This window comes from Mugil cephalus, chromosome 3 (assembly GCF_022458985.1).
Source record: "Mugil cephalus isolate CIBA_MC_2020 chromosome 3, CIBA_Mcephalus_1.1, whole genome shotgun sequence".
NCBI lineage: Eukaryota > Metazoa > Chordata > Actinopteri > Mugiliformes > Mugilidae > Mugil > Mugil cephalus.
The window spans coordinates 27,047,790-27,072,779 of record NC_061772.1 but is presented as its reverse complement, the minus strand read 5'-3'; the positions used below and the strand labels follow the sequence as shown (position 1 = coordinate 27,072,779).

General features: G+C 41.5%; 1 protein-coding gene across 1 annotated transcript in view; it reads right to left on the bottom strand.

The window, feature by feature from the left end:
- Positions 1–6,610: 6,610 nt before the first annotated feature.
- acsf3 (acyl-CoA synthetase family member 3) overlaps positions 6,611–24,990 on the bottom strand; it is a 37,859-nt gene continuing 19,479 nt past the window's right edge. The window contains exons 6-10 of the mRNA XM_047580853.1: positions 24,717–24,814; positions 23,929–24,055; positions 10,948–11,082; positions 10,715–10,826; positions 6,611–8,017 (exon numbers count right to left, since the gene is read on the bottom strand). Coding sequence (XP_047436809.1) covers positions 7,906–8,017; positions 10,715–10,826; positions 10,948–11,082; positions 23,929–24,055; positions 24,717–24,814 — 584 coding nt within the window. The 3' untranslated portion in view covers positions 6,611–7,905. The remainder of the gene's footprint in view (positions 8,018–10,714; positions 10,827–10,947; positions 11,083–23,928; positions 24,056–24,716; positions 24,815–24,990) is intronic.

The window sequence follows — 24,990 nt, the reverse complement described above, 5'->3', positions numbered from 1 at the left end:
CTTGCCACCCCACCTTCCCTCCCTTCCTCCTTCCTCTTTCTCCCTCAAAGAGACGAGACTTGACATCCAGGTGTTTTATAGTATTTGTGGCTCTGATCATCCATCAAGCCGATCGATCACTCTCCCAGCAGCTTTTATTAATGATCTTGTCAGCCGGCCCGCTCTCGGGTGCAGCCGCTTGTCCAGAATGATAGATCATTAGCTAGTCCGCCTGCTATTTATTCTCTCATGACCTTGTCTCTCTCCATTGTTGAGTGGGTCGAGTTATGAGCGCAAGAACATGATAATTCACTATTGATTCTCTATTTTTTTTTTTTTTTTTTTTTTTTACCCAAAAGTTTTTTGTTTTTTTTTAAACTGTCGTCAACTGTAGAATCACAGAAGTGGTGGAACAAACTATCCAACATGCACACTGACTTTTCCCTCCTCGATCTAGAAAGAAGCACTGTACAGGTTACATAAATGCTAACGTTAGCGTGCTAAAATGCATAATTTTTTAACTGGCACACGTTTTAGCCTCACCCCATTGGTTGCCCTTACATTTTAGATTTCCTTTTAAAATTCTTTTATTTGAAATTAATTCTCTCTGAGTTGTGGCACCCATATTCACCCACCTGCTTCTTCCTTTTCTGTTTTTAAATCTCTTCTAAACCTCCTGAGAACCGAGCTTTTGTTTGTTATGCATTTTTAATTTCTCCAAGGTATTTGTAAGCATGGAAGTAGTAGTTTTTGAAAAAAAACAATGTCCTCACATGAGGACACTGGGATTATTTCATTATTTATATTACAATAAAGTCACCAATGTGTGACAAAAAATAAAACTGTTTATTTTTAATATATGTACATGGCTGAGCAAAACCAGAATTGCGAACAATTACGTGTGTCTCCAATGTCTCCAATTAGCGAGCTTGTAGCTTGTTGCTATTGTTAAAATTTGTTAAATTTGCGCATCATATCAAACTAGAAACATTAATAAACATAAATAACTAAGTTTTAACCATGGAATTTGATGGAGTTTTGTTTCTCATCCACTTTTTCTTGTGATCGCCGTAGAATAAATCCGTTATCATGTTTTTACCGACTAGTGTGTTGAGCCTTTTCTACCACTAGATGGCAGACTAAAGTGTCCACTAACAAGGACAACGGGATTAACTTAAGTAGAATAAGTTGCAATTAAACCTTTCATACTCCATAAGACGTTGATTTTATTTTTTTCTAATGTTATTTGATTTTATTGTTTTGTCTTATTGTATAGCTGTTGTTTTATTTATTTATTTTACAAATGTTTTATGTCTTTTAATTTATTTTACCTGTATTTATGCCTTGTGGGAGTTGTTACATCACCTATTTATTGTCTTTTATTTACTCTTCTGTACAGCACTTTGGTACTCTGGTTGTTTTAAAGTGCTTTATAAATAAAATCGTAGTGGACTGATTGGACATAATAATACATACAACATAATGCTAACAGCGCCTATAGACCCCTTCATGTCCGAAGTCATGGTGTCAAAACCAAAAAATCAAAAACACTAACTTGAAGTTTTATCATTATATTTATATTTATCATTTATATTTACCAACCACTGCCAGTCGTAGACAGCTTTGGTTTGGCTTTGGTGATTAAAAAAGAAAGAATAACATTATGGGTTCGACTAAATCATGACGGAAATTACTCTGTTGAAATATGCTAACAGGCTACAGTGTTTGAGATGTTTGGCATCCAGTTAAGCCCCGCCCCTCAAAAGAACATCACATTGTTTACAAACCGTGAAGGGGTCTATTACTATGTGGGGACACCATTAAAAATGGAGGTAAATCTGCATTTTGCAAGTTCTTGGTTAAAAGACAAATTATATTAGAGATGGAATTCTCATAAACATTAAAATTCATACTAACAAGGATGTAGATTTATGCTAAATTTACAGCAATCCATCCGCTGGTTGTGGAAATATTTCACTTAAACCAAAATGTCAATTTTGTAATGACAATGGTAGGATTCAGAGTCAGTGGGAGAACTTATATAGACATAATTTAGTGCCAATGAATACTTTAGGTGTTGTATTGCCTAAGAATAATAATAAAAAATGTGTCTAATAAACTATAGATATCTCGGTCTGTACTTGTAGACTAGTAATGTCATCTCTGAAGCTATGCCGCGAGCACGCCTGGAAACACGTTGTTCGCAATTAACCTAACATATTGAACAGATAGTAGGGACAGGCAGGAAAAGAAACGAAGACACGACAACAGACTGAGAAGGCAAGAGGGGAAAATGTCAAGAGAGAAAAAAGGCAAAGAGAAAACAGAGAGCGAGTCAGCAGGAGTTTCACCGGAACGGAGCCCGAGGCCGATCCAGTGAGGTGTAAGTAGCTTTAGAATAAACATGAGCTCCATGTAAACAACAACCTGCCACTACAAGCATCGGTTACGCACCCACACAGGCCTGGCGGGGTTCTGGATTCACTGATGTGTGTTTGCATGCGTGTGCGTACTGTACACTTGGGTGTCCCTGGGGCTGAAGAGCCTTGCTTGTCATCCTCCCATCACTCGTCTCTCTACCCACTTACATCCATAAAGCCTGTCACGTTGATCAAGTAGCCGCGGGTGCAAGGGCCTTTTGTGACTGTCAAAAGCGCGCACGTGAACGTGTGACTGTATAATTAACGCCCGGTTTTTCCGTTTGCAGCTACGACGTACGACAGAACAGCAGCTTAAGAAAAATGAGGCGGCGGCGTTTGTGTGGCTGACCTGTTAATTATGCAGTCAGAGTTTAAAGGACACAGGGAGGAACTTCTTTCTCCTCCAGAATCACTCATGACAGATGGCTTTCAAGTTCAGAGCGGAGTGACGGGCTGAGATGAGTTTCAGAGTGACCCGAGTACAGTGTTCAGATCAGATTGCTATGGTGTTGACCGCTCGCTACTGGCTGCACTGAGAAAATTCAAATGAGAAAAATTTCTAACGATGTTTTGTCCATAAAATAATCGATTTACATCCAAATGAATAAAAACCTGACCTTCAAATCCACTAGATCCCAATCTGATCGTGTATCTATGGGATGATCCATAGAGCCTCCACCCCCCAAAACCCATAGGACCCAAAGGCCCATGTCCATTCTCTGATGAGTCACAACTGTTTTTAAGGCACAAGGAAGACCTAAACAATATTAGGTAGGTGGTCATAATATTATGCCAGATTGGTGTAGTTACTTAATTATTATAAGAATTTCCAGTTCAACAAACGCCAAATAAGAAACTGTGAAGAATAAAATTAAATATGTCTCCATTGTTTTGCTCAAGGTAAGATTTTTCAGATTCGTGTCTTTATGTTAAGCTAAGTGACTGCTGGCTCTAACTAAATATTTAAAAAAAATGCTTCATATCACAGTGAAAAGAAGTTTGCGTATAAGAATGCATCTACTTCACTGCGAGCAGGAGATGAGCTGGTGTTTAGTTAACCACATTATGGTATTTTCATTCATACCTGCGCTTGTCGCTTCCAGTAGGTCTTTGTCCACACGGTGACGAAGCCAGAAACAGCATCTCTTCAACCTGAGATACAATTCTGAAAATCTGGAAGAGAAAGTGAACCAACAACTACAGGAACTAACATTTGACATGACCAATATGTGCCCAATGAGTTACTTTTATTGGAATGTCTCACAGTTGTAATCTGATTCCTGTTTTAACTTAATGTATATTTTGATGAAATAAGAAGCTAAATTCGTCAACATAGAGGGCAGGTTTGCACAAAACTGTTCCTGTGTCCGTAATTGTTCACTCACCTCCTCACCCCTACTCTCTGTGTAATGGCGTCAGTACGAGTCAGACTGCCGTGGCTCCTCTCATTATCCGATTATAATTTACACATTACTAAAAAGTGATGCTTTTGTAAACTCTTGGCGATATTTTCGCAACGAAATTTCAAAATGTGTCTCGCTAACAGCCACTAACGGTCATTAACGGCAACGCCGCCGCCAGAGACGCAATGCATGATGGGATATACTCTCCCGTTTAGTGACCATTGACCATTTAATTGGATGGTCACTACTCTTTGCCATGTTTTCGTAGCGGCGTCCGAAACCGTAGTGATCAAATTATATGCCCTACATAGCGCAATCAAAGTAGTCACTCAACGGGCGGTGGGTATCCCATCATGCATTGCGTCTCTAGCGGCGCCGTCGTTAATGGCCGTTAATGACTGTTAGTGGGAACGGAGCCGGTACTTACCTGAGGGCCACTGCATTCTGGGAGATGGACGAACATGCGAAAATATGAAACTATTCTTTAAACATAATTTTATTTTTTTATTTCATTTGAATTTGTTTGCAAAATCATCACATTTTAGTAATGTGTAAATATATAATAGGATAACAAGGGGAGCCGCGGCGCTCAACAGTGACGTCATTAGCTGTGCCACTGGCTTTTGTGTAGTGTACAAAACTATTGTGATTGAGTTCACTATATAGCACATTATACAGTGAAACCCTACATAGGGAGTAGGGGTTATAATGAACAATTTCGGTTTGATCAGTAAGGTTTCAGACACCACTACAAAATGGCACCTATATAACCCCATATATAGGGGTTAGGGGGCGATTTCAGACACAGCCTGTGACGTAAGTGAAATGGACACCAGAACAACATGAAAATCCTTCATCGGTTTGCAACATCACCTGCTTTTCAAACCGTCCCCCCCAAACTCTCTGTGTCTCAAGCACACACAACCTCACCGGTGTCCCCCATAACCCGTCCACCAGGACCCTGGGGCCCAATAAGCAGCCATCTGCAGACAACCTCTTCCACCACGCTCCAGCAAACATAGGCAGAGCGTGTTAGAGAGAGACGAGAGAGAGACAAATAGGGGAGGTGGAGACAGTTCAAGGGCACGAGTACTCCATCGAGCTGGAGTCCAGGGAATATCCACCATATCCCCCTCCCTCCCCCTTGGCGAGGGCTGAAACCCGTCCTGTACAGTAGAGCACAGGACACCTATTACTGCAGTGCTCCTCTTCAGTCTTAAAGTTGACCCTCTGCTGCTGGTTGCAGCCTCAGCGTGGCAGCTCCAGCCTTCTTGCCCGTGGCCCTGGCTGATTCCCAGCTCAAGCGTGGGTGGGTGGGTGGCGGATGGCGGTGGGGGGGTTTGGGGGCGCTGAAGCTGTCCTCTGGTGCTCCTGCAGCCCTGCCTGCTCATCCATCCTAGCCTGCCAGCCCACAGATCGATAGCTCTGCTCTCTTAATCAGGTCTCTGGTGGCTGTGGGTGGACGAACGAGTGTGTGTGTGTCTGTGTGTGTGTGTGTGTGGACAGGAGGTTGTATCGGCTGGAGGTTGCACTTGTATTTCTTTCCATCTTCGGTTCTCTGGCTGTTCATCATGACTGTTTATCTCGACCAGATTTTAACGTCTCCTCCACTCTTCCCCTTCTTCTTTATCACCAGTTCCACTCTGTATCTACGGAAGAGGATTAGGGCCTGAAAAAAAAAATGATAAAAAAAAATATTTTCCCCCTCAGAATTCTGACTTTAATCCAAAAATTCTGACTTTTTTTCTCATAATTCTGACATTAAATATAAGAATTCTGACTTTCTTCTGAAAATTCTAACTTTAATCTGAGAATTTTGACCTTTTCTCTCAGAATTCTGACTTTTTTCCTCATAATTTTGTATTTTTTCCTCAGAATTATGACTTTAATCTCAGAATTGCCTTTTTTTCCTCATAATTCTGACATTAAATCTCATAATTCTGACTTCTTTTCTCAGAATTCTGACTTTAATCCGAAAATTCGGACTTTTTTTCTCATAATTCTGACATTAAATATAAGAATTCTGACTTTCTTCTGAAAATTCTAACTTTAATCTGAGAATTTTGACTTTTTCTCTCACAATTCCGACTTTTTTTCTCATAATTTTGTATTTTTTCCTCATAATTATGACTTTAATCTCAGAATTGCCTTTTTTTCTCATAATTCTGACATTAAATCTCAGAATTCTGACTTCTTTTCTCAGAATTCTGACATTAATGTGAAAATTCTGACTTTAATCTCAGAATTTGCTTTTTTCTCATAATTCACATTATTTCCCCTCATAATTCTGACCCTAAATCTAAGAATTCTGAGAGAAAAAAGTCATAATTCTGAGATTAAAATCAGAATTTATTTATTTATTTATTTTTGCATCTTAATTTCTTTCATTCTCTCCTATCAACTTTTCTCTAGCCTGCTCCTGTCAAGGCTCCTCAGAAAGTCCTGCGTTTTATTTTTGTAGTCTTTCTGCATCTTCCATTTCATCTCTTCTTCACGCCAAATCTGGCAACGCGCCACGGCTCATTCAAAGAGGAGCCTCGCAGTCAAGTTGGTCTCGGTGCCACTGCAATCTGTTGTGGCTTATGATGAAGACCCGGCATCGGAGAAAAAGGAGATGAGAAAGGATGAGAGGTGAGAAGAGCGAGTGAGAGGGTTAGTCAGATGGAGTGCGGAGTATCCAGCTGTGGCGTTGTGCCTTGCGAGAGGATCCGCCTTCAGGCTCTCACGACACCTGTGTAACCACAGCTGCACGGAGAGAACGAGTTTAACAACACTGCAGCTCATGAAAAAGTAGAAAATGAAAAGAACTCGCAAACACATTTTAATTCAGATTTTATAAAACAACTTCATTTTCAGATTAACACCGTCGTTTCAAGCAGCACCAGTGTGTGTGTACAACGTTAGGAAGCTAATACATCCCAACTTTAAAGTTCGTCACGTTCTAGCACCAGTGTTTAAGCACTGACTAGCATTAATTGTGGTCACTTCACTCTATGTACAAGGAAAACAGTCACTATATAAAATCTGAATAACGCCAATAAGAGTTCACAAGGCACTCTTTAATAAAACGTTGCTATTTTTAAGCCTTTTTAGTGGAACAAATCGTGTTCATGGTGCGTGTAATTATTTATCAGGAGGCAAAACTAGCTGTTGCCATCCTCCCACAATTCAACTTTAAAGGGACTGTGAGTCATATACGTTATGTAGCACTTATGAATCTCTTTTCTTTTGCACTGTTCTGAAAGTGCAGTATTAAAAGGACCTTCACAAAAAGGTAGTTTCCCATTTCCTTTGCGCGACTACAATGATCAGGCATAACATTATGACCACCTTCCTAACACTGTGTAGGTCTCCCTTCCGCCTCCCTTGTGGCATCTGCCATCTTTGTACAGTTTATGGTCTGGTCTACGTGGGTGCTACATGGTAAGTACCATCCACACAAATGAATACTAGATCCAAACGTTTCCCAGCAGAACACTCAATTGTTATAAGATGGTTACTGAGGTCATAATGTTATGCCTGATCGCTGTACAGCGTCCATTGAAACACAAACTGCATTTATAGTGTATACAATTAGTTTCAAGCGTGTGTGAAGACAACACTGCATACACTAAAATGGCTAAAAACTAAAAAAAAAAGTATGTTGCTTGGACCAGTGGCAAGTGAAAACCCTTCACAGGGCAACATATTTCATCTTATATGTAACGTTCATTTTGGTTAGTTCATTTGCACCCATTATTTCTCGTGCATTTTCAGCTATTTTCAAACCTTTCGTTCATTAATTTGCTGGGCTCACACAGAGACCTGTTTTTTGCGATGCTTTAATCTAATTAGACATTAAAGCGATGCTTTCCAGATCTCTCTTATGCAGCAACTAATGAAGAATGCTTGGGATGATTGAAATTCAATGCAACAAAATTACCTTTGCAGCAGCATTTGTAGTTCTGATTAATTAAGTTGCTTATCTACTATTTTGCATTCCCTTATATACAGCACGTGTCTGTGTTGTCGGTGTGCTCTTCTCAAAGGGACTGCATAGGGACTGCTTGTGCACCTTCAGTTCTTTAAGCAGGATGTGCGTACGTCTCAAAGTTGTCCGGTCATCAAAAGAAGTGTCGCACGAGGTCTTTCTTGTTGACCTTGCCCATCTGATTCCTCGGAATCTCGTCCACCAGCACCAGGCCTGTGGGAATGGTGTAGGGCGCCATGTGCTCCCTGCAACAAACACCAATGTTTACACGCTGCAGACTGTTCAGACAGATACGCACAAGGACGCACACAACGCTGACGGATGTACCAGCGCGGTTGTGAACATCGGAATACACACAATTAAAAAAAAAAAGAAAGGAAACAAAAACAATTGCAAAAACAAAGGCTAGCCCTGTGGCAGAGTAGTCGAGATAAGGAAAGAAATGTCCTTCATCCACTCTGCAGCTCTCCACCCTAATATCCCCAATTCGCCTTCCAGATACAGACAATTCCCTTCGTACAAAACAATATAATCACTGTGAGATGAAATAAAAATAAATAAATAATAATAAAAGGGGAAAAACAGAAGGCTTGGATAATTAAAAGTGTTTTATTTTTTCCATTTTGAGTGCTTGGTTGTTACGTCAAGTCTTGAAGCCCCGAGCTTTTTTATTATCTTCTAACCTAGTTTGTTTGTGTGTGTGTGTGTGTGCGCGCGTGTGTGTGTGTGTGTGTGTGTGTGTGTGTGTGTGTGTGTGTGTGTGTGTGTGTGTGTGCCTGTTCCTGTTGTGCGGGTGAACATAATGACTCATACGGTCGCCATCAAACACTCCTTTCAGCAGATGTCTCCGTCTCTCTGACTCAGTGAGTAAAGTGTGAGTGCGTACGAGTGCACGCGTACGTACATGTCTCTGTAACGGGGCTCGCTCGTGTCACCAATTTCTCCAGGGCGGTGTGTATATGTGTGTGTGTGTGTGTGTCAAAGTGTGTGTTCAAGGCAGCGTGGGGGCACGGAGGGTGTGATACAGATTCAGACTGACAGCTGAAGCCAGGGCACTGAAGAGTGAGCATCCATCTACTTGTTTATGTCTCATTTTATCTCCCTCTTTCTCCTCTACACCCTGGCCTCGGCAGTGGGCTGTGCGCCGCTGGCACCACCTCTGGCTTCAAACAGTGTGCATGCGTAAGTTTGTAAGTGTGCGTCCGCATGTGTGTGTTGACCGGGCAGCAGTGGCAACCTGCCATGCTAAACCATCAGTAAATCATCTCCTAACTTCCTTACAGCATACGGAGCCCTGACGAACACACGCAAAGTTGCACAAGTTGCACTCAAACAGAAATAAATGACGCTGGTGGGTCGTGAAAAAGAAAGTGTGGAGGACAAAAACAAAAAAAAGATTTAAAGACGCAGGTTAACTTTTGAGAAAAGCATCAGATAAGGAAAAATAGGAATGTGTGTCACTGTTATGTGGAGGGCATAGACTGTATATAAATATGGACACCGTGGTAGGGCTGGCCAGTTTGACCAAAAATGTATATTTTTTTTCATGCATAACGTTTTCGCACACACACAAACAAATGTCGAATTATATACTGTACTTATGGTTTTATAACTCTCATGGTCCTGTGGGACCGCTTTACAGAACGGTTGGCATGGCAACTGGTGGTCGCATCCTGTTTCTAAAGTGCCAAATAACTACTTAAAACAAAGCATCCAAAAAATTGTCAATTGAACATGCATCAACATTATAATAACTACAGAAAACCTCCTTGAAATAAAGTGTTTTAGTTTGGCTCTAGTCCCGCCCACTAACATGGAGGAGGTGGAGCTTATGACCTATACTGCAGCCAGCCACCAGGGGGAGCTCTACTTGCTTTGGCTTCACTTTTGAGGAGCAGTTCTGCCGTCTTTTTTTTTTTTTTTTTTTTACTGCCTATGGGCACCAGCAACAAAATAAACTCCACTGACATTTAGAAAGGGAGTTGGGAAAAAAGAAAACTGTCGTGGGACAAATCCCTCCACAACTATCTTTGTTTACTTCCTCCACATCTTCACGTCTGATTCGCTCATTAGTCCATCTCTGGCCTCTCCTACTCTCACATCCTCTCCTATCTCTCTGAGGACTTTAGGTCCAGTCACTGGGAATGTGAATGCTCAAATTCCCAAAGAGCTGAACTACTATCCTCCGTACGGCTGCGGCAGGACTGACAAAAAGCTATGCAGATGATCTTTTTTGTGGAAACGGTGTGATAAAATGTAACCAGGACAGGGCTGTGGTGCTCTGTTTGCAGTTTTTTTTTTTTTTTTTTGTGAATCCAGGATGATGGATTGGGTGTAAGTTATTCAGGTCACAGTCTCCACTGGTGGTACAGGTTTGGAGTCCACCTGCGTCCACAAAGCCCTTTTAAAGGTGGCAGGTGGTCCAGTTGTTAGTGGTGTTCAGTGCAAAAACTACACTTTGCTTTGCTTCAATAAAAACAATGTGGCTGTAGTATGATGATAAAGTCATGTTCTGGGAAATCACAGTTTTTGTAATATTGCCTATCAATGAGTTTTATACCTTATTAAACAATGAATCAATGCATAGCAGCAATGTGGACTATAATTTAATTGGTGCAGAGACCACATTGCAGCAAAAGCTGAGCCAGGTTTGCTAGATTTGATACGGTATCTGTTGTATTTGTTGAAAATTACTGGTAGGCTGCATTGTTTTCATGCAATGCTGTTGCATTATATTTATATAGCAATGTTGGTCTGTCAGTCTTTGCCAGGACTGAAATATATATTGGGTGGATCGATGGATATGAACAAACATTCACGATCACCAGAGGATAAATCGGTACAAACACATTTCTCTGATGAGTCACAACTGTTTTGGAGGCACAATATTAAATAGTTAAACAATATTAGGAAGGTGGTCATAATATTAGAAAGCGCTATACCTCGCCCACGTCTTCAGGTCTGCCAGGTACATGCTCCGCCCCTTCTTCAGCTGCACCACGGCCGTAACTTTCTGACCCCATGTGGCATCCGGAGCCCCGACCACGGCCACGTCTGAAAGATTAAAACGTCACTCTGATTCGTTCATCTCGCAGTGCAGTGAAAGGACACATTTTTTTTGTAGCAATGTCTCAGAAACCCGTGCGGTGGTTTGCAGATTGGCGTCAGCTCCTACCTATGATGTCAGGATGAGCCAGGAGGTGACGCTCCACCTCCAGCGCGCTGATCTTGTAGCCGCCGCTCTTGATGATGTCGACACTGCTGCGGCCCATAATCCAATAGACGCCGTCTTTATAAACCACTGTGTCTCCTTAAAAACATACATGTTCCAGGAAAAAAACATACTTTTATCTTGATTCATACGTAAATATCATCTTATTAGCATTTTCGCTAAATTATTCGCATGTATTTTCAGTTCAGTTAAGCACAATAATAAGATCATTTCTGATGAAGGATTCTGGATTAAAATCTATTAAAACTGCAGAATATTCAAGAAACATCCGCTTCGTGACTAGATACAAGGAATCTAGGGTAGTTAGATTTCACTGAATACTGCCTTGTGTGTGTGTGTGTGTGTGTGTGTGTGTGTAAGCATACATGTGTGCGTTTGAGACGGAGGAAGTCAAAGTGCAGTGGATGGATGAGTGTTAAAGATCCCCCCCACCCTTCCCCGTCCACCACCCCCACATCCTCCAGACGCACACCCACCACACGCACACATACATAGGTGTCTGGGGGGGACAGGTGTGTGTGTGTGGATGGGGGGGGGGGCGAGTACAGTAAGCGGGATGAGGGGCGCAGCTGGGCCCGGGCGATGACGAGTAGAGGAAATGGGTCACTATGGATGACTGGAGTTAGACGGAGGGAGAGAAAAATGGACAGAGGAGGGAAGGAGAGGAAGGAAGCAGGAAGATGTCCTTCAGGATTATTACAGGTGGTGCGTCCACAGCTGGTACCGAGGGGATTGGTGTGTGTGTGTGTGTGTGATGGAGTAAAGCCGGGTGTTGTGGTGGGACGGTCAGTAGTGGTCACGGACGGGGCTGTAGCTGATTTTTTTCGCTTCACAGTTTTACACAATGCGCACTCGGAAGCTTATTGCAATCTATACAATAATAGTATAATATAATAATATTGTACTATATTATAATATGAGACAAGTGTGTGCTTGTGTGTGTGTGTTTTTTTTCCTTGCAGGAACTAAGTAGGCGGAGGAGTCTGTCTGCTTGAACGTGCAACATCTGGGCTGAGCAGAGTGCAAAGTGCATAAAGGACTCACATCTGGGCGCCTGGCGTCCTCCACTATCCATCCCTCAGTCTGTCTGGTTTGCTCCGCCACACAACACAACACACAAAGCACTATGCTCATATACACCAAATAAGGAATAACTAATAACTAATATTCTCCAAAACATTCATCAGAGAATGTGGAGTGTCCAGTGAATTTGGAGGCCAGGTCAACACTTAGTCCTGCATCCTGCTGGGGGGTGGCTGCTGCCATCGAGGAGTGTCATTCCTATGGGGTGGGGGGTGCCTGGTCTGGTCTAGGCAAGTGCTACGTGTCTAAGTAACATCCACACAAATTAATGTCAGGTCCGAAAACTTCCCAGCAGAACAGTGAATTGTCACGAGATGATGATCGATGTCAGTGGTTTTAATGTTATGGCTGATCGGTGCTCATGGTTAGATGTTTCGGTTATTTGGCTCAATAAATTGCTTTTTGTATCTTACTTATGTCACGTGGCTTCGCTTTAAATCTGAGCAGAATATAAATAAACTATTTGTTATTACCTGGCAAAACAAAAAAAAAACTCTCTCTCTCTCTTATTTTCTTTATTTTCTCTATTTTTGGGAGGAATGCAGATCATTCGGTGGAGATGGTTAAATTAATGTGGAAAATGTAATTTAAAAGATAAAAAGACTGTTACAATCATTAAACAAATAGCTTGACTTTGTTTTTTCATTGTTTTTTTTTTTTTTTTTTTTTTTTCCAGTTGCCAGGCAACCAGCACAGACTCCAGGAAGTGAGTCCATGACCTCTGCCTCCTCGTTACCTCTGATCACAGACGCGCTCTCGTTAGGATCATTTAAACTCGAGCCGCTGTGCGAGTCCACACCTGAAGCCGGGAATCAACACGAAGGAGCGTTCCAGGAGAAGGTGGTCTGTTTTTTTTTTTTACTGCCATCTCCCGTCCGTCCTCTCCTCCATCATTTAATCTCGCTTGTTCTCTACTCTAACCCTGCATCCCTTTATCCATCTTAAATCTACTATTTTAGCTTCTTCTGTTCCAGTGTCAGCCAAATGCAACTATATATTTTAGGTATTATTTATTTTTTTTGTCCCATCCTTACCCTTCACTTTTTTTTTTTCTCTTGCTAACCCCTCAGACATCTCTCATCACATCTCTTGTTCCCCTCCCTCCACCCATCTTCCTGTCTCCTCTTCCCCCTCTTGCCTCTCCACCTCAGCATCAATAGAGGGCCCATCTGTTCCCATACATCATGCACTTCATTTCAGTTTATTAGCTGGGATAAATCATAAATATTTCATTATACATCACGGGCGGCTGTCGCCTGCACACCGACAATTTATCACCGCTGCCCTCTCTGCCGGCTTGCCACGGCGGCTATAAGCTTTCCAGTCTATTAAACAAGATTGATACAGTGTGTAAATTTAGATATTGGGAATTTCTTCACAGACCACTGCTCCTCACTGATAGGCCGGGGTAACAGAGGAGGAGAGGGAGGATGGAGAGAGGGGGGGAGGGATCAGAAGAGGGGGTGGAAGAGCTTGGTTGGATGTTAACACCACTGTCAGTGTAGTTACAGTTCCCCCCTCTCTTTCTCTGTACTCCTCCTATTTCAGACGAGGGGTAAAAGAAAAAAGTGCACGAATAATAAGGTTGCAGCAACGTTTCTTTCATCCTATGCAAACAAAAAATGGTGAAAATAGCAGTTTACGTGCACAATTTTGAGTTGAACCTGTGTGCACGAGCTGAAACTGCTAAAAAATATATATTTAACTGCAAATATTTAAAGGAAGGAAACGGCCTTAATGAAGCAATCTCTGACAAAACGCGCTGAAAAGAGACACTCAGACAACACAGATGAATTGAGTTTGAAGTACTTACACAGGACTCTTTGACCTTGTCTCTTTGAGGGGGAAGGAAATAACGAGGGATGGAGCAGCATGTTTGGAGAGACGCACAAGTGGGAATAGAGATTGGAGAACACGGAATGATAAAAGAGGGAAGACGGTCGAGAGAAAGAGATGGTTGGGAACCCGCGGTACTTGGATGCGCGCACACACACATATATACTGTACGCACTCGCACACACAATCAGCACTTCAGGCATCAGAGACTCTGCCATTATGTGTTATGGCGTCTGAGGCAGATATGGCCGAATGGCTTTCTTAATTAAAACGATAAGAAGCCTAATTGCACTGGGCTTTCATCTCATTCTGAGGCATTAAAGAGAGTGAGGGCACGTAGTGTGGAGCAAAAAAAAAAAAAAAAAAAAGAAAGAAATAAAAACAGATCAAGAATTTAACTGAGGACGCAGGGATGAGGAAACTTCCACAGGAAACGAGAAAACATCGGGAGTTGGAACACGTCCTCGGCTGAAAATCGATAGTAATTTATTTTCAGCTATTAATTATCATTTACCTAACAGGGAAAAAAAACAACAACAACAAAAAAAAACCAACAACATCGCCAGAGAAGCGTGTTACTAACAGCTGTAATAAGTCAAGCAGTGCATCCGCTGGAGTGTGAAACTTTTAACGAAAAAGAATTATCTTCATTTTCAAAACACTAAATATATTTTTTAATAATTTGAAGGAGGAAAAAAACTGAAATGTGAAAATATAAAAGCAATATTTATGATAAAACATTACTCTAATAACTAATACAGACATTATCAGTCATTATTTGCTTTGCGATAACTGGCATATTAATTTATTTATTAGTTGTCTATTTAATAACTAGTTGCAGAATTAAATATGATACTAAGTTTGGAGTTTGGAGAGTGAATTAGGTCAGATAAGACAGGTAAGACAAGCTTTGGCCAGATGAGGAGTTATTGATCTAAACTCTTGCACTTTTCTCTGCCTCTTTAAAACTTTTCTTTGGCCATGTTTCCTTTGCCTTCTCTCCCTATTTGCCAATAAATCTTCATATAAATCACCTCTTCTGCTGGGAGGGTGAAATTTCCATCGAAAAAGAATTATCCTCATTCCTGCTGGCATAACTTCCAAAATAATACAGTCAAACTCTCTACTGTAAAATCTTTGGTTGATTACACATTTTTATATATATATATTTTTTTAATTTTGACCCACAATTTTGCCCCAAAAATTTAAATTTCTTCATATTTCTTTATATTTTCCATATAATATAGGGTTTCCCTACTTAATCTCTCCATCAGTTTGGGGATCCTTGGTCTGAAACATATCAAAGACCCCTGCTTTAAATAATTTGAATAAATGAATGAAATGTGAATATATACAAGCAATATTTATTATGAAACGTTACTTTAACATACAGCGTAATACAGCCAGTATCAGGCTTTAAGATAACCTATTAATACAAACTATACGATATAAAATGTAAAGTCTAGTTGCAGGATTACGATAAAAAAAAAAGTTATCCTTATTCCCGCTGTCATAATTTCCAAAGTAATACAGTCAAACTCTGTACTGCAAAATCTTTGGTTGATTACACATTTTTATATATATTTTTTAAGTTTGACCCAGAATTTTGCCCCAAAAATTTAAATTTCTTTATATTTATTTATGTTTTCTATATAATATAGAGTTTCCCTGCTTAACCTCTCCATCAGTTTGGGGATCCTTGGTCTTAAAACATGTCAAAGACCCCTGCTTTAAATAATTTGAATAAATTAATGAAATGTGAATATATACACGCAATATTTATTATGAAATGCCAGTATCAGGCTTTACGATAACCTACTAATACAAACTGTCTAGTTGCAGGATTACAATACTATGACACTACTAAGTTTAAAGCATGAATTAGGTCAGATAAAACAGGTAAGACCCTGCGGCCGGATGTGAAGCTGAAGAGGTGAGGATGGAGGTTGGCTCTACACTTCATGGTACCATTTTGTTACCTCAGTATTCGCGAAGTCTTCTTTGACAGGATTCAAAGGTAGCTACGCTTTTCATACACCATTAATTGCCGACGCTCCCGTCGACGTCTGTGCTTTTGCGAAAAAGTGGAATTGCGCGGAGACCTTTATCCGCACGACTGTTTGGAAACCAGCACGCACGAGCACGGAGACAGAGTCCGGGCGTGTGGCGCGTGAAAGAAAAGGGCAGTGTGACATATGACAAAGGCCAGCATCAGAAAAACACTTCACCCCGCTGCCACGAGCGTCACCGCTAGAGGTAACAAAAAAAAATAAAATAAAAAAACACAAAAACAGCGTCAGTGAAGGTGACAAAGTCATCTATTAGTTCGCCCAGGCCTTCCAGCCCGATAACAGATTCGTGCCGTTACACAAATAAGTGTCTTTAATTCAATGTGGTTCAAGCGCGACCTTGATCAAAGTACTGTGTGCTATTTTATTTTTTATTTTTGTGTGTGCACACACTCCACTCAACCCTGGAGATGTGTCTGGCATTTAGCTTTCTATAGAATTCACACTTTGAGTGATAAAACGTTCACTTCATACCTTCATACCTCATTCTGGCCGCGCACACGAGGCACAGTTTAAACAAGTGACAAACACTTTTGTCCACAGGCACAAAATAAAAGTCAAATTCCAGCCAGTTCAGTGGGTGGTTTAAAGCAAAGATGAAGCCAACAAAGAAATCCAAGGAATCAATAAATGTTAAGGTGGAGTACATCAAGAGGACCTTAACAGCTCAGTCATATAATTCAGTTTTACTCTCAATGTGTCCTTTCTGTATAGAAATACTGAGGATGAATAAAGTCCTTTCATGTGAAATGGTCATTAACTTTTATTTTATTTGCATCTCATCTGAACAATTTCAAAAATCTGTGTGCGACTCCACTCCCCTGCACACACCATCAGGTCAGTAATAATTACCAACAAGTACCATAAACACACAAAACAAAACCAATTACTTGTTAACCTACAGGGAGGCGAGCGACTTGTCCTCCATCTCTATCTGTCATACACTGATCGGGCATAACATTATGACCACCTTGTGTAGGTTTCCCTTGTGGGGACTCATCAGAGAACGGACGTGGGCATTCTGATGGTGTCCTGTGGTGTCTGGTAAAAGGATGTTATAGTGGGGGCGTCTGAGGATCATCCCACAGATACTTGATCAGTTTGGGATCTAGTGAATTTGGAGGCCAGGTCAACACTTTGTGTTTTTTTTGTGCGTGCTTGTGTCAGGCTACGTCCTGCTGATATCAAGGAGTGTCATTGCTATGGGGTGGGGGTGTCTAGTCTGGTCTAGGTGGGTGCTACATGTCTAAGTAACATCCACATGAATGAATGCCAGGTCCAACAGTTTCCCAGCAGAACGCTTAATTGCAAAAATATCCTATTCTCCTGTCAGTGGTCATAATGTTGTGGCTGATCTCATATAAAACCAGGTTCTAGTCTAAGGTCAAATCCAAATCCACATACATTCAAACTGACCAAAGTTCACGTTGCAAACATCTGCTCTTCTTTATTCAGCCTCTATTTGATCTGCTGCTGCTGCGATCTTTACTATTTTAATTTATTCTAATTTGTAAATGCGCCGCCGTGCTACAACACCACCTCTGTCTATGATCTCTGAATACATCTGAGGCGTAGGTAATCAACACGAGGTACTGAAGGGGGGTCGCAAATTCATTTTTCATATTTTTTTTTTTAATTTTACCCCCCAAAATGAAATTAGTTTAAATACACATTAGCACAAATCCAACACATTTTAATAAAGAGATAAATCGAGGTTATCAGTCAACACTTCACTCACTGAGACCTGTCAATCTAAGCCTCCTGTACACAGTAGGCCCCGCCCCTATCGCTGCTGGACCAATCACGAGGCTGCATATTAAACCCTGACATGCTGTAGTATTAGCAGAAGAGAAGCTTACAGTGTTAGCTATGTTTAAACGGTAAAGGTATGGATGTTTATGCCAGCTTCACAGTCACCCTAATGTTTGAAATTTGCACCTATGTTGATATTAAATGCAAAATTAAAATAATAATGTATATTTATAAACAGCACTAGGCCGAGTTTAATATAGAACACATTATAGCAAGATTGAAAAACGTTGAAGACGTCTGATTTAAGGTACAAACCTTCTAAAAACCCAACAAATAATTTCAAAAACTCCCTTGAGAGGTTTAGGATTCTACTGATGCTACATGTTGTGTGTTGTTGATACATCCCTCTAACACAAGCATCGCTGGAGTGCTGAGCGTGAGCCCGGCGAGGAGACGCTTCTCCTCTCTGAGAAGTGGAGTCACGGCCTCTCATCACATCCAGCGCGACCCAAACTCCGGCAGCGCGGGTTAACCCCGAGCGTCCTCCATCACTGTGGAGAGCAGAGCCTTATCTGCGCCGCAGATGAAAGAGGTCTGAACGCGAGTCGTGCCTCTCCTCAGACTGTAAACACTTAGCATATATGAATATTAATGCCCCACATTAAAGCCCCGATGCCTAGATGGAAGTGTTAATGAGGATAAATAACAGACAGCCAAGAAGCGAAATCTCAGCTCTGACATTATTTATCATCCTTAACTTTTGTCACAGCTCCTTTTTTAGTAATTAATATCGTACAAGAAAGCACTTTGCACTTGGATGACTGATCTAATTTGTTTAATATAATGCAATTAAAGGAGCTTGAATTGCTTTATGTTAATGTTACTGATTATATTTCTTGCAGGGCTGCCTTCCCCGCTGCAGATAACAGGCTGAAGTTGAGGATTGATGTCTGTCTCAGATCTGCCACGTTCATCAAGGAATCTCTTTAACTGCTGTTTACATGCACCTACTCGGCACTGAATCACGGGGATCTGATAGCCACGGCGACACAATGACAAGTATAATGCCCGAACAATGAGCATTACGAGTAACAGCACCTCTCGTCTCTTTGTTTTTGACCTGAGCAGGGAAACGGATGATGGAGTAAAAGGGCAAAGGAAAAGTTTTGTGCGGGGATATTTCCGGTTCTCACGGCGTCGTCTACATTTACCCGAAACCCGTGCGTCGGTATTTCTGGTGTAACAGTTACAGAAACGGCTGGTTTGACAATAACAACAACAATAATAATAATAATAATAAAAAAAAAAGTGCTGCCCGGGGTTGGGATTTGAATGAATCCCACAGGGGGCTCTGACATTGGAGCTCGAGAAGGACACGATGTAACTCGGGGTGAAATGTGACATTGGAAATGGCAAAAAGGGACGGAGGCAGGGAAGAGGAGAGCACAGCTGGGAGCAAAAGACCCAGCGACTGGTGACGGCTCCACAGGATATGAGCTGCACTCGTCCGTCTGTCTGTCTGTCTGTCTGTCTGTCTGTCTGCTGCGTTTACCCTGCAGACCTGAAGCTCACCTTTACAGCTGGGGTTAGATCTCTGCTGATCACACACACAAGCAAACACGTATTTGTTTTTTTTTTTTGTAACATAAACTCTCTGGTGAATTCTTCATAAAAAGAATTAAACATCTGCCTCAAAACTCACAGCATGGCCATAAAATGAGCCTGGCATCAAAACCAAACATTATATTAGTCACATTTAATTTGCTTATGGACGCTTGGACACTATGGACACTTCTGGCCCTGCACTCTCTCCCAGTTAATTAAGTTAATAAGTAAAGCTCAGATAAGACAGGGCATCATCATCTTCAAAGCATCATCACCTATTTCGAAGAGTAGTACCGGACTATTTCGAACCGAACGCCAAACTTGCATCCCCTCTTTTGCTTCGTCTCTGACTCTTTTCTCAGCTCCGATGCCGCCGTTTTTCTGCATTTACATGCGAAAACATCAGATCCGACAACAACAACAGCAGCTTCTGTAGTGTCGTCAACTGAGGATCTGATTTCAGCTCTGGACAGCAGACAGAACGCAAAAAAAGGAGGGATTAAAAAGCAAAAAGAAAAAAGAAAAGCCAGAAGGGAATCAATGTGCTCGGAGATGTTTGTGAAGATGAGTGGAAAGAGAGAGCGGTCAGGTGACAGTTTGCCTATAGAGCTGCCAATCACGCTGCACGGCACCTGCTCGCACTGGAGCGCCGGCACATTTGGCCAGCTGAGAACTTATCGATCTAAACTCTTACACTCCGCTCCGCTTCTTTAAAACATCTCTTCTTTGGTTATGTTTCCTTTGACGCCCGCTCCTTATTGGACTGTCAGTCTCCCTATCTGCCTGTACGTCTTTGACGCGGTGCCAACCGCACAGTCCAAGCTCAACAATGAGTGTTTTAAAAAACGTCTTCATCTGATAAAAGGTTTTAAATCTTTTTTTTTTTTTCTCATCTAAGTAAATGCAACAGTTCTGGGTTTGTGCTATGATGTAGTTTATTTGATGCTTCCTTTTTTTTTTTTTTGGCGCATTTTCAATTGAAGTGTTAAGTGTAAATGCCTTAAGTTTGAGAAGAAATAAAATAAAACTTCAAGGTTAAATAGCTGCTGCAGAAGTAATAAGAGAATGGCAGGAAAATAAATCCTGATACAGAAAAAACATGCACAGTTGGCATAAGCATTACATCTACGAAGGGTGAAGAGGAGACTGTATCATCCGTAAACATCCGTAAATGAAGTTTTAATTACATGATCTGATTTAGTTTTGTTCTAATATTCACAAAACGATACTGGATGGAGATTTTTTTTTTCTTTTCAAAAGTTTATAAAGGTTTGTGTGGAAAACTAAATGGCATAGCAGAATAAATCAAAGGTTTAGCCTTAAAGAGAACGTGTAACGTGATAGTTGAGTGTACACTGATCAGGCATAACATTATGACCACCTTCCTAATATCGTGTAGGTTTCTCCTTGTTGCCTCTGAAACAGTTGCGACTCATCAGAGGTTGTCCTATAGTGTCTGGAAACAGGATGTTGTGTCATTGCTATGGGGTGGGGGTGTCTGCTCTGGTCTAGGTGGGTGCTACATGTCTAAGTAACATCCACACAAATGAATACCAGGTATAAAAATGTTTCCCAGCAGAACACTGAATTGTCACAAGACGTTATTTACTTCTCCAGTCAGTGGTTTTAATGTTGTGGCTGACCGGTGAGTGTAAGTGTAGCTATCAGTAAAGTTGTGTGCCAGGTCAATGCCATAACAAAAATGTAAAATCAGGTGGAAGTTTCAGTAGAACAACAAACAATGTTCAAGTATTTTTTGAGTCTGGTATTAACAAACAGCTCTTTATATTGGTGTACCAATAGCCCCATAGGGCTATTGGTCTGAAGAATAAAATGCATAGGCTACCGTATGCAAATGTCAACACACATATATATATATATATATTTTATCAGCCTAATCTAAAAGAAGATGCACATCTGGGTCCGATAACTGACTCATCTTGCCTAAGTGTCAAATCCCAGAGGCTGCAGAAACTCTCTCCACACGAAGGCGACACGAGATGAACTGGGAGGTAGCGAGTCAGAGACGGGAGTGTGAGAATGAGTGTTGGAGAGAAAGGTGCAGTGTGAAACAGGGAGCAGGTGTGAGGGTAAAAATGGTTAGAGCGCGAGAGGGGAGTTAGGAGGCTAAAAAGGGGGTTAAGTGCGAGGAGGAGTCTCCATCGAACGCTTCCCCCCTCTCATGTATCGAGATGGTATGGAAATCGTAGGCCCGTGTGTGGGAGCTCAATGTCCACACGATAACTAAATGTGCCTCAACGGGTTGTGAAGTGGGGTCAAGTTTTTTGTTTGATGCTCACAGATACAGGATGATTTCCCCAGGTTTATGTTGCAATCAATCACTAAATATGTGTTGTAATGCAGTAATGTAAGGCATTAGAAAAAAATAATTGTTATATTTTACTCGGTGCAAATGTCAGTAACGCGCATTATAATGGATTTTAAACCAGAAATTAATTAAATTAATTAAATTGTGCGTTTTAATACAAATTAGAGATTAGCAGAGAAGAAAAAAATCCTCCTTCGGTTACAATATACAGTAGTAGCTTCTAGCATTATTGATTTCAATAAGAACACGCCTAAATTTACATTAATTATTTTCTTTTCTTGTTTTTTTTGGTGGTGGTGGTCGGGGAGGCCGTTGGCGTAAACTGGCAGCCACGTTTCCGTCCGTCTGCCCCAGGGCGGCTGTGACTACTGAGGCAGTTTAGCACCGACAGGATGTGACTGTGTGAGCGAATGAATAATGCATTCAACTGTAAACGCTTTGAGCGTCCAAAAATGGAAAAGCGCTATATAATTATTATTAATAATTATTATTATTATTATTGCGCCATGGGCCATAACTGCAGCCATTACAGTACTGCTGTTAGCATTAGCCTGGCTTAGCCATTATTCCACATCACCTTCATGCAATAAGATCTATTGATAGAGTTATTTTGGTGAAAGTAACTTAAAAGTAATGTAATTACTTTACAATTACAATACAATTACAAAGACAGTGATATTATAATGGAACTAATTACAGTAACAAGTCATAAGTAATGCATTATATTTTTGAAGTAACGTGTCCAACACTGATTAATATGAATACAAGATTTTGCTAAGAAATATATTTTCTGCAAATTTGGTTGATTTAAAGATAAAAATCCTTCAGAGGTAAATGCCTCAGTACAAGTGCATCCTGAGCTAAAATATCTACGGGAAAACGACAGTCGACAGCAAAGAAATCTCACAATTTAACAAAATGAGACTGATCGGTTCCAGAAATCATCAATTTAAACCATAAAGGTTGAGAGCGCTTTAACGTTTGCTTCAAATAATCTCAGCAAAAATAAATGCATTGTTTATTTTTGATAAAATCGGCGTCGGATGCCAAAAAAACAAAAGAGCGGGCTTCCCCCAAAATCTGTTAATGTGTGTGTTAATGTGTGTCGTAGCTGGCATCAGGGAACGCAGACAGCTGGGTGGGGAAGGAACATGTTTGATAGCTTTCTACAGAGTGGTCCATAGAGTGTGTGTGAGTGTGTGTGTGTTTGTGTGTGTGGCTTGAGGGACCGGTCTGTGGGGAGCTGATTGCACAGGCTCTCATTATGTGGCCAGTGGCTGTAATGGAGTGTGACAGCAACGTGCTGTGCTCTGGATCTCTGTCCTTCCAGCCTGCAAAGCCAATTAAACACACTCTGCCCTGCTCTCCCACTGCCTTGCAATGCTTTGCTCTCCATCACCGGCTCCTTCCTCCCCACACAAACCGCCTGCTCCTCCACCAACGCCACCAGCACCAGCCGCTCTCCATCTCCACCTCGTCCGCTCCCACTCCGAGCCTTTGTGGCCGACTCTTTCCGACCCCTCCAGCTCCAAATCTCCCAGCTCCTTAGCTCCCGGCTCTTATTTCCTGTCGTCAACATGACAATTCAAATCGCCGATTGCTTGTGCTCTCCTTTCCCGCACCCCTCAGCCTCCCCCTGCGCCAACTTAATGCTCGTCTCCTGGTGGCTTTGCAGTAAAGCACAACTCCTTCGGGGGTGAGGTGCAGGGGGGGGCGGGGGGGGGGCAAAGAGGGAAGTGCACAGGGCTGCAGGGAGAGGAGAAAGCCTCTGATGACAGCTTCCCTCTGTGCTACCACACACACACACACTAAAGAGGAAGAGAGGGGGGGAAAGGAAGAGCAAGAGAGCAATACTCGGTTCCTCAAGACCCAGAGCAGTCACAACCACTTAGGAGGAAAAATGCCCCGCAGCACCGAAAACACACATAGTCCATTTATCACTCCCTCATAGTGCCCCAAAATGTGCACACAAACACACAAACACACACACACACACACACACACACAAAGTCGAGCCACACACTGCACACAGACTGCATTCAGTTTAAGTGTGTGTGTGCAGACTGGAAGTTTAAAACCATATTCTGAAAGTGCAGTCTGCAACATCGTTTAAAAAAAATATAAAACCTCACGGCAGCTTTCACCCTCGTGCACCTGCAATTAACAGCCACTCGCTAAGAGGGGACGGGTGCAGATGTAGCACGCGTGCATGTTTAGAGTTTAGAAGAGGGAAAACAAGAGGTTTGGTACCTGTTTTGAACCAGCCGTCATCAGTGAAAGACTCTCTGGTCTCCTGGGGTTTGTTCCAGTACTCTTTAAAGACAGACGGACCTCGGACCAGGAGCTCCCCCTCCTTCCCCTCCAGACCTGAACGCACCTGCACCGGAGAAATGGAGTAAATAACGTCAAGACTAAATAACGCCAGAGTAATGTTTCATTTCTGGGTGATTCCAATTAAACTCAGGTTCCTACACATTTAAAATTTCAAAATTCCATACTTTTTCCAGTCCCAGTTTCCAGACTTTGAGCGTTTGAGTAAATAGTTGTGTATCATGTAAATAAATTATGGAATTAATAGTTTGTTTTCATTAATTAGTCTAAATATATATGTGGTTATGTCACCAAATAATTTCTAGACATTTATAGCTAGGTAAGGTAGCTCACATAAATAAGTTATAGATCAATTTACTGCACTTTTTAGAAAAAACTTGGCCTCACTTTCATTCTTAAATATCAAAAAAGTACAACATTTTAGCTTTTATTGCCAAGCGCCTTAAAAAAAACTTTTATTTTTTTAGATAATCATAGTTTTATGTTTTAGAAAACTGAACGTTGGTAACAGCCTCAGAAACATGAGTATTTTTCCATACACTAGTTATTGCAATTGTTGTATAATGCAACAAACAGCTTCCGTGCATAAACCTTATGTAAAGTGCAGGATGATATTAAAAAAATCTAAAGCTAATTGTGAACACTCCACATCTGCACACTGATTTCCAGGGTTCCTGGCGTGCAGGTAATTGCTCATTATTGATTACCCGAGTCTCTCTGTGGTTTCCCTCCACTATGGTGGTGTTGGCCGCGTTGGTCATGACGATCCGGACGTCCACGCCGGGAAGAGGCACCCCCACTGCTCCTGTCACAGACATCAACACACGGGAACGACACGTTATAGGGAGCTGATCATTCGACAACCTGCAGTGAAGTGCATTAAAGCTTTCTTCTCCACAAACGGCGTTAACCTCCGTCCTGACAGAATAACTGGTCACTAAATGCTGTGCTGAGTGTGTAAAAACCAAAACCCATTCGTCT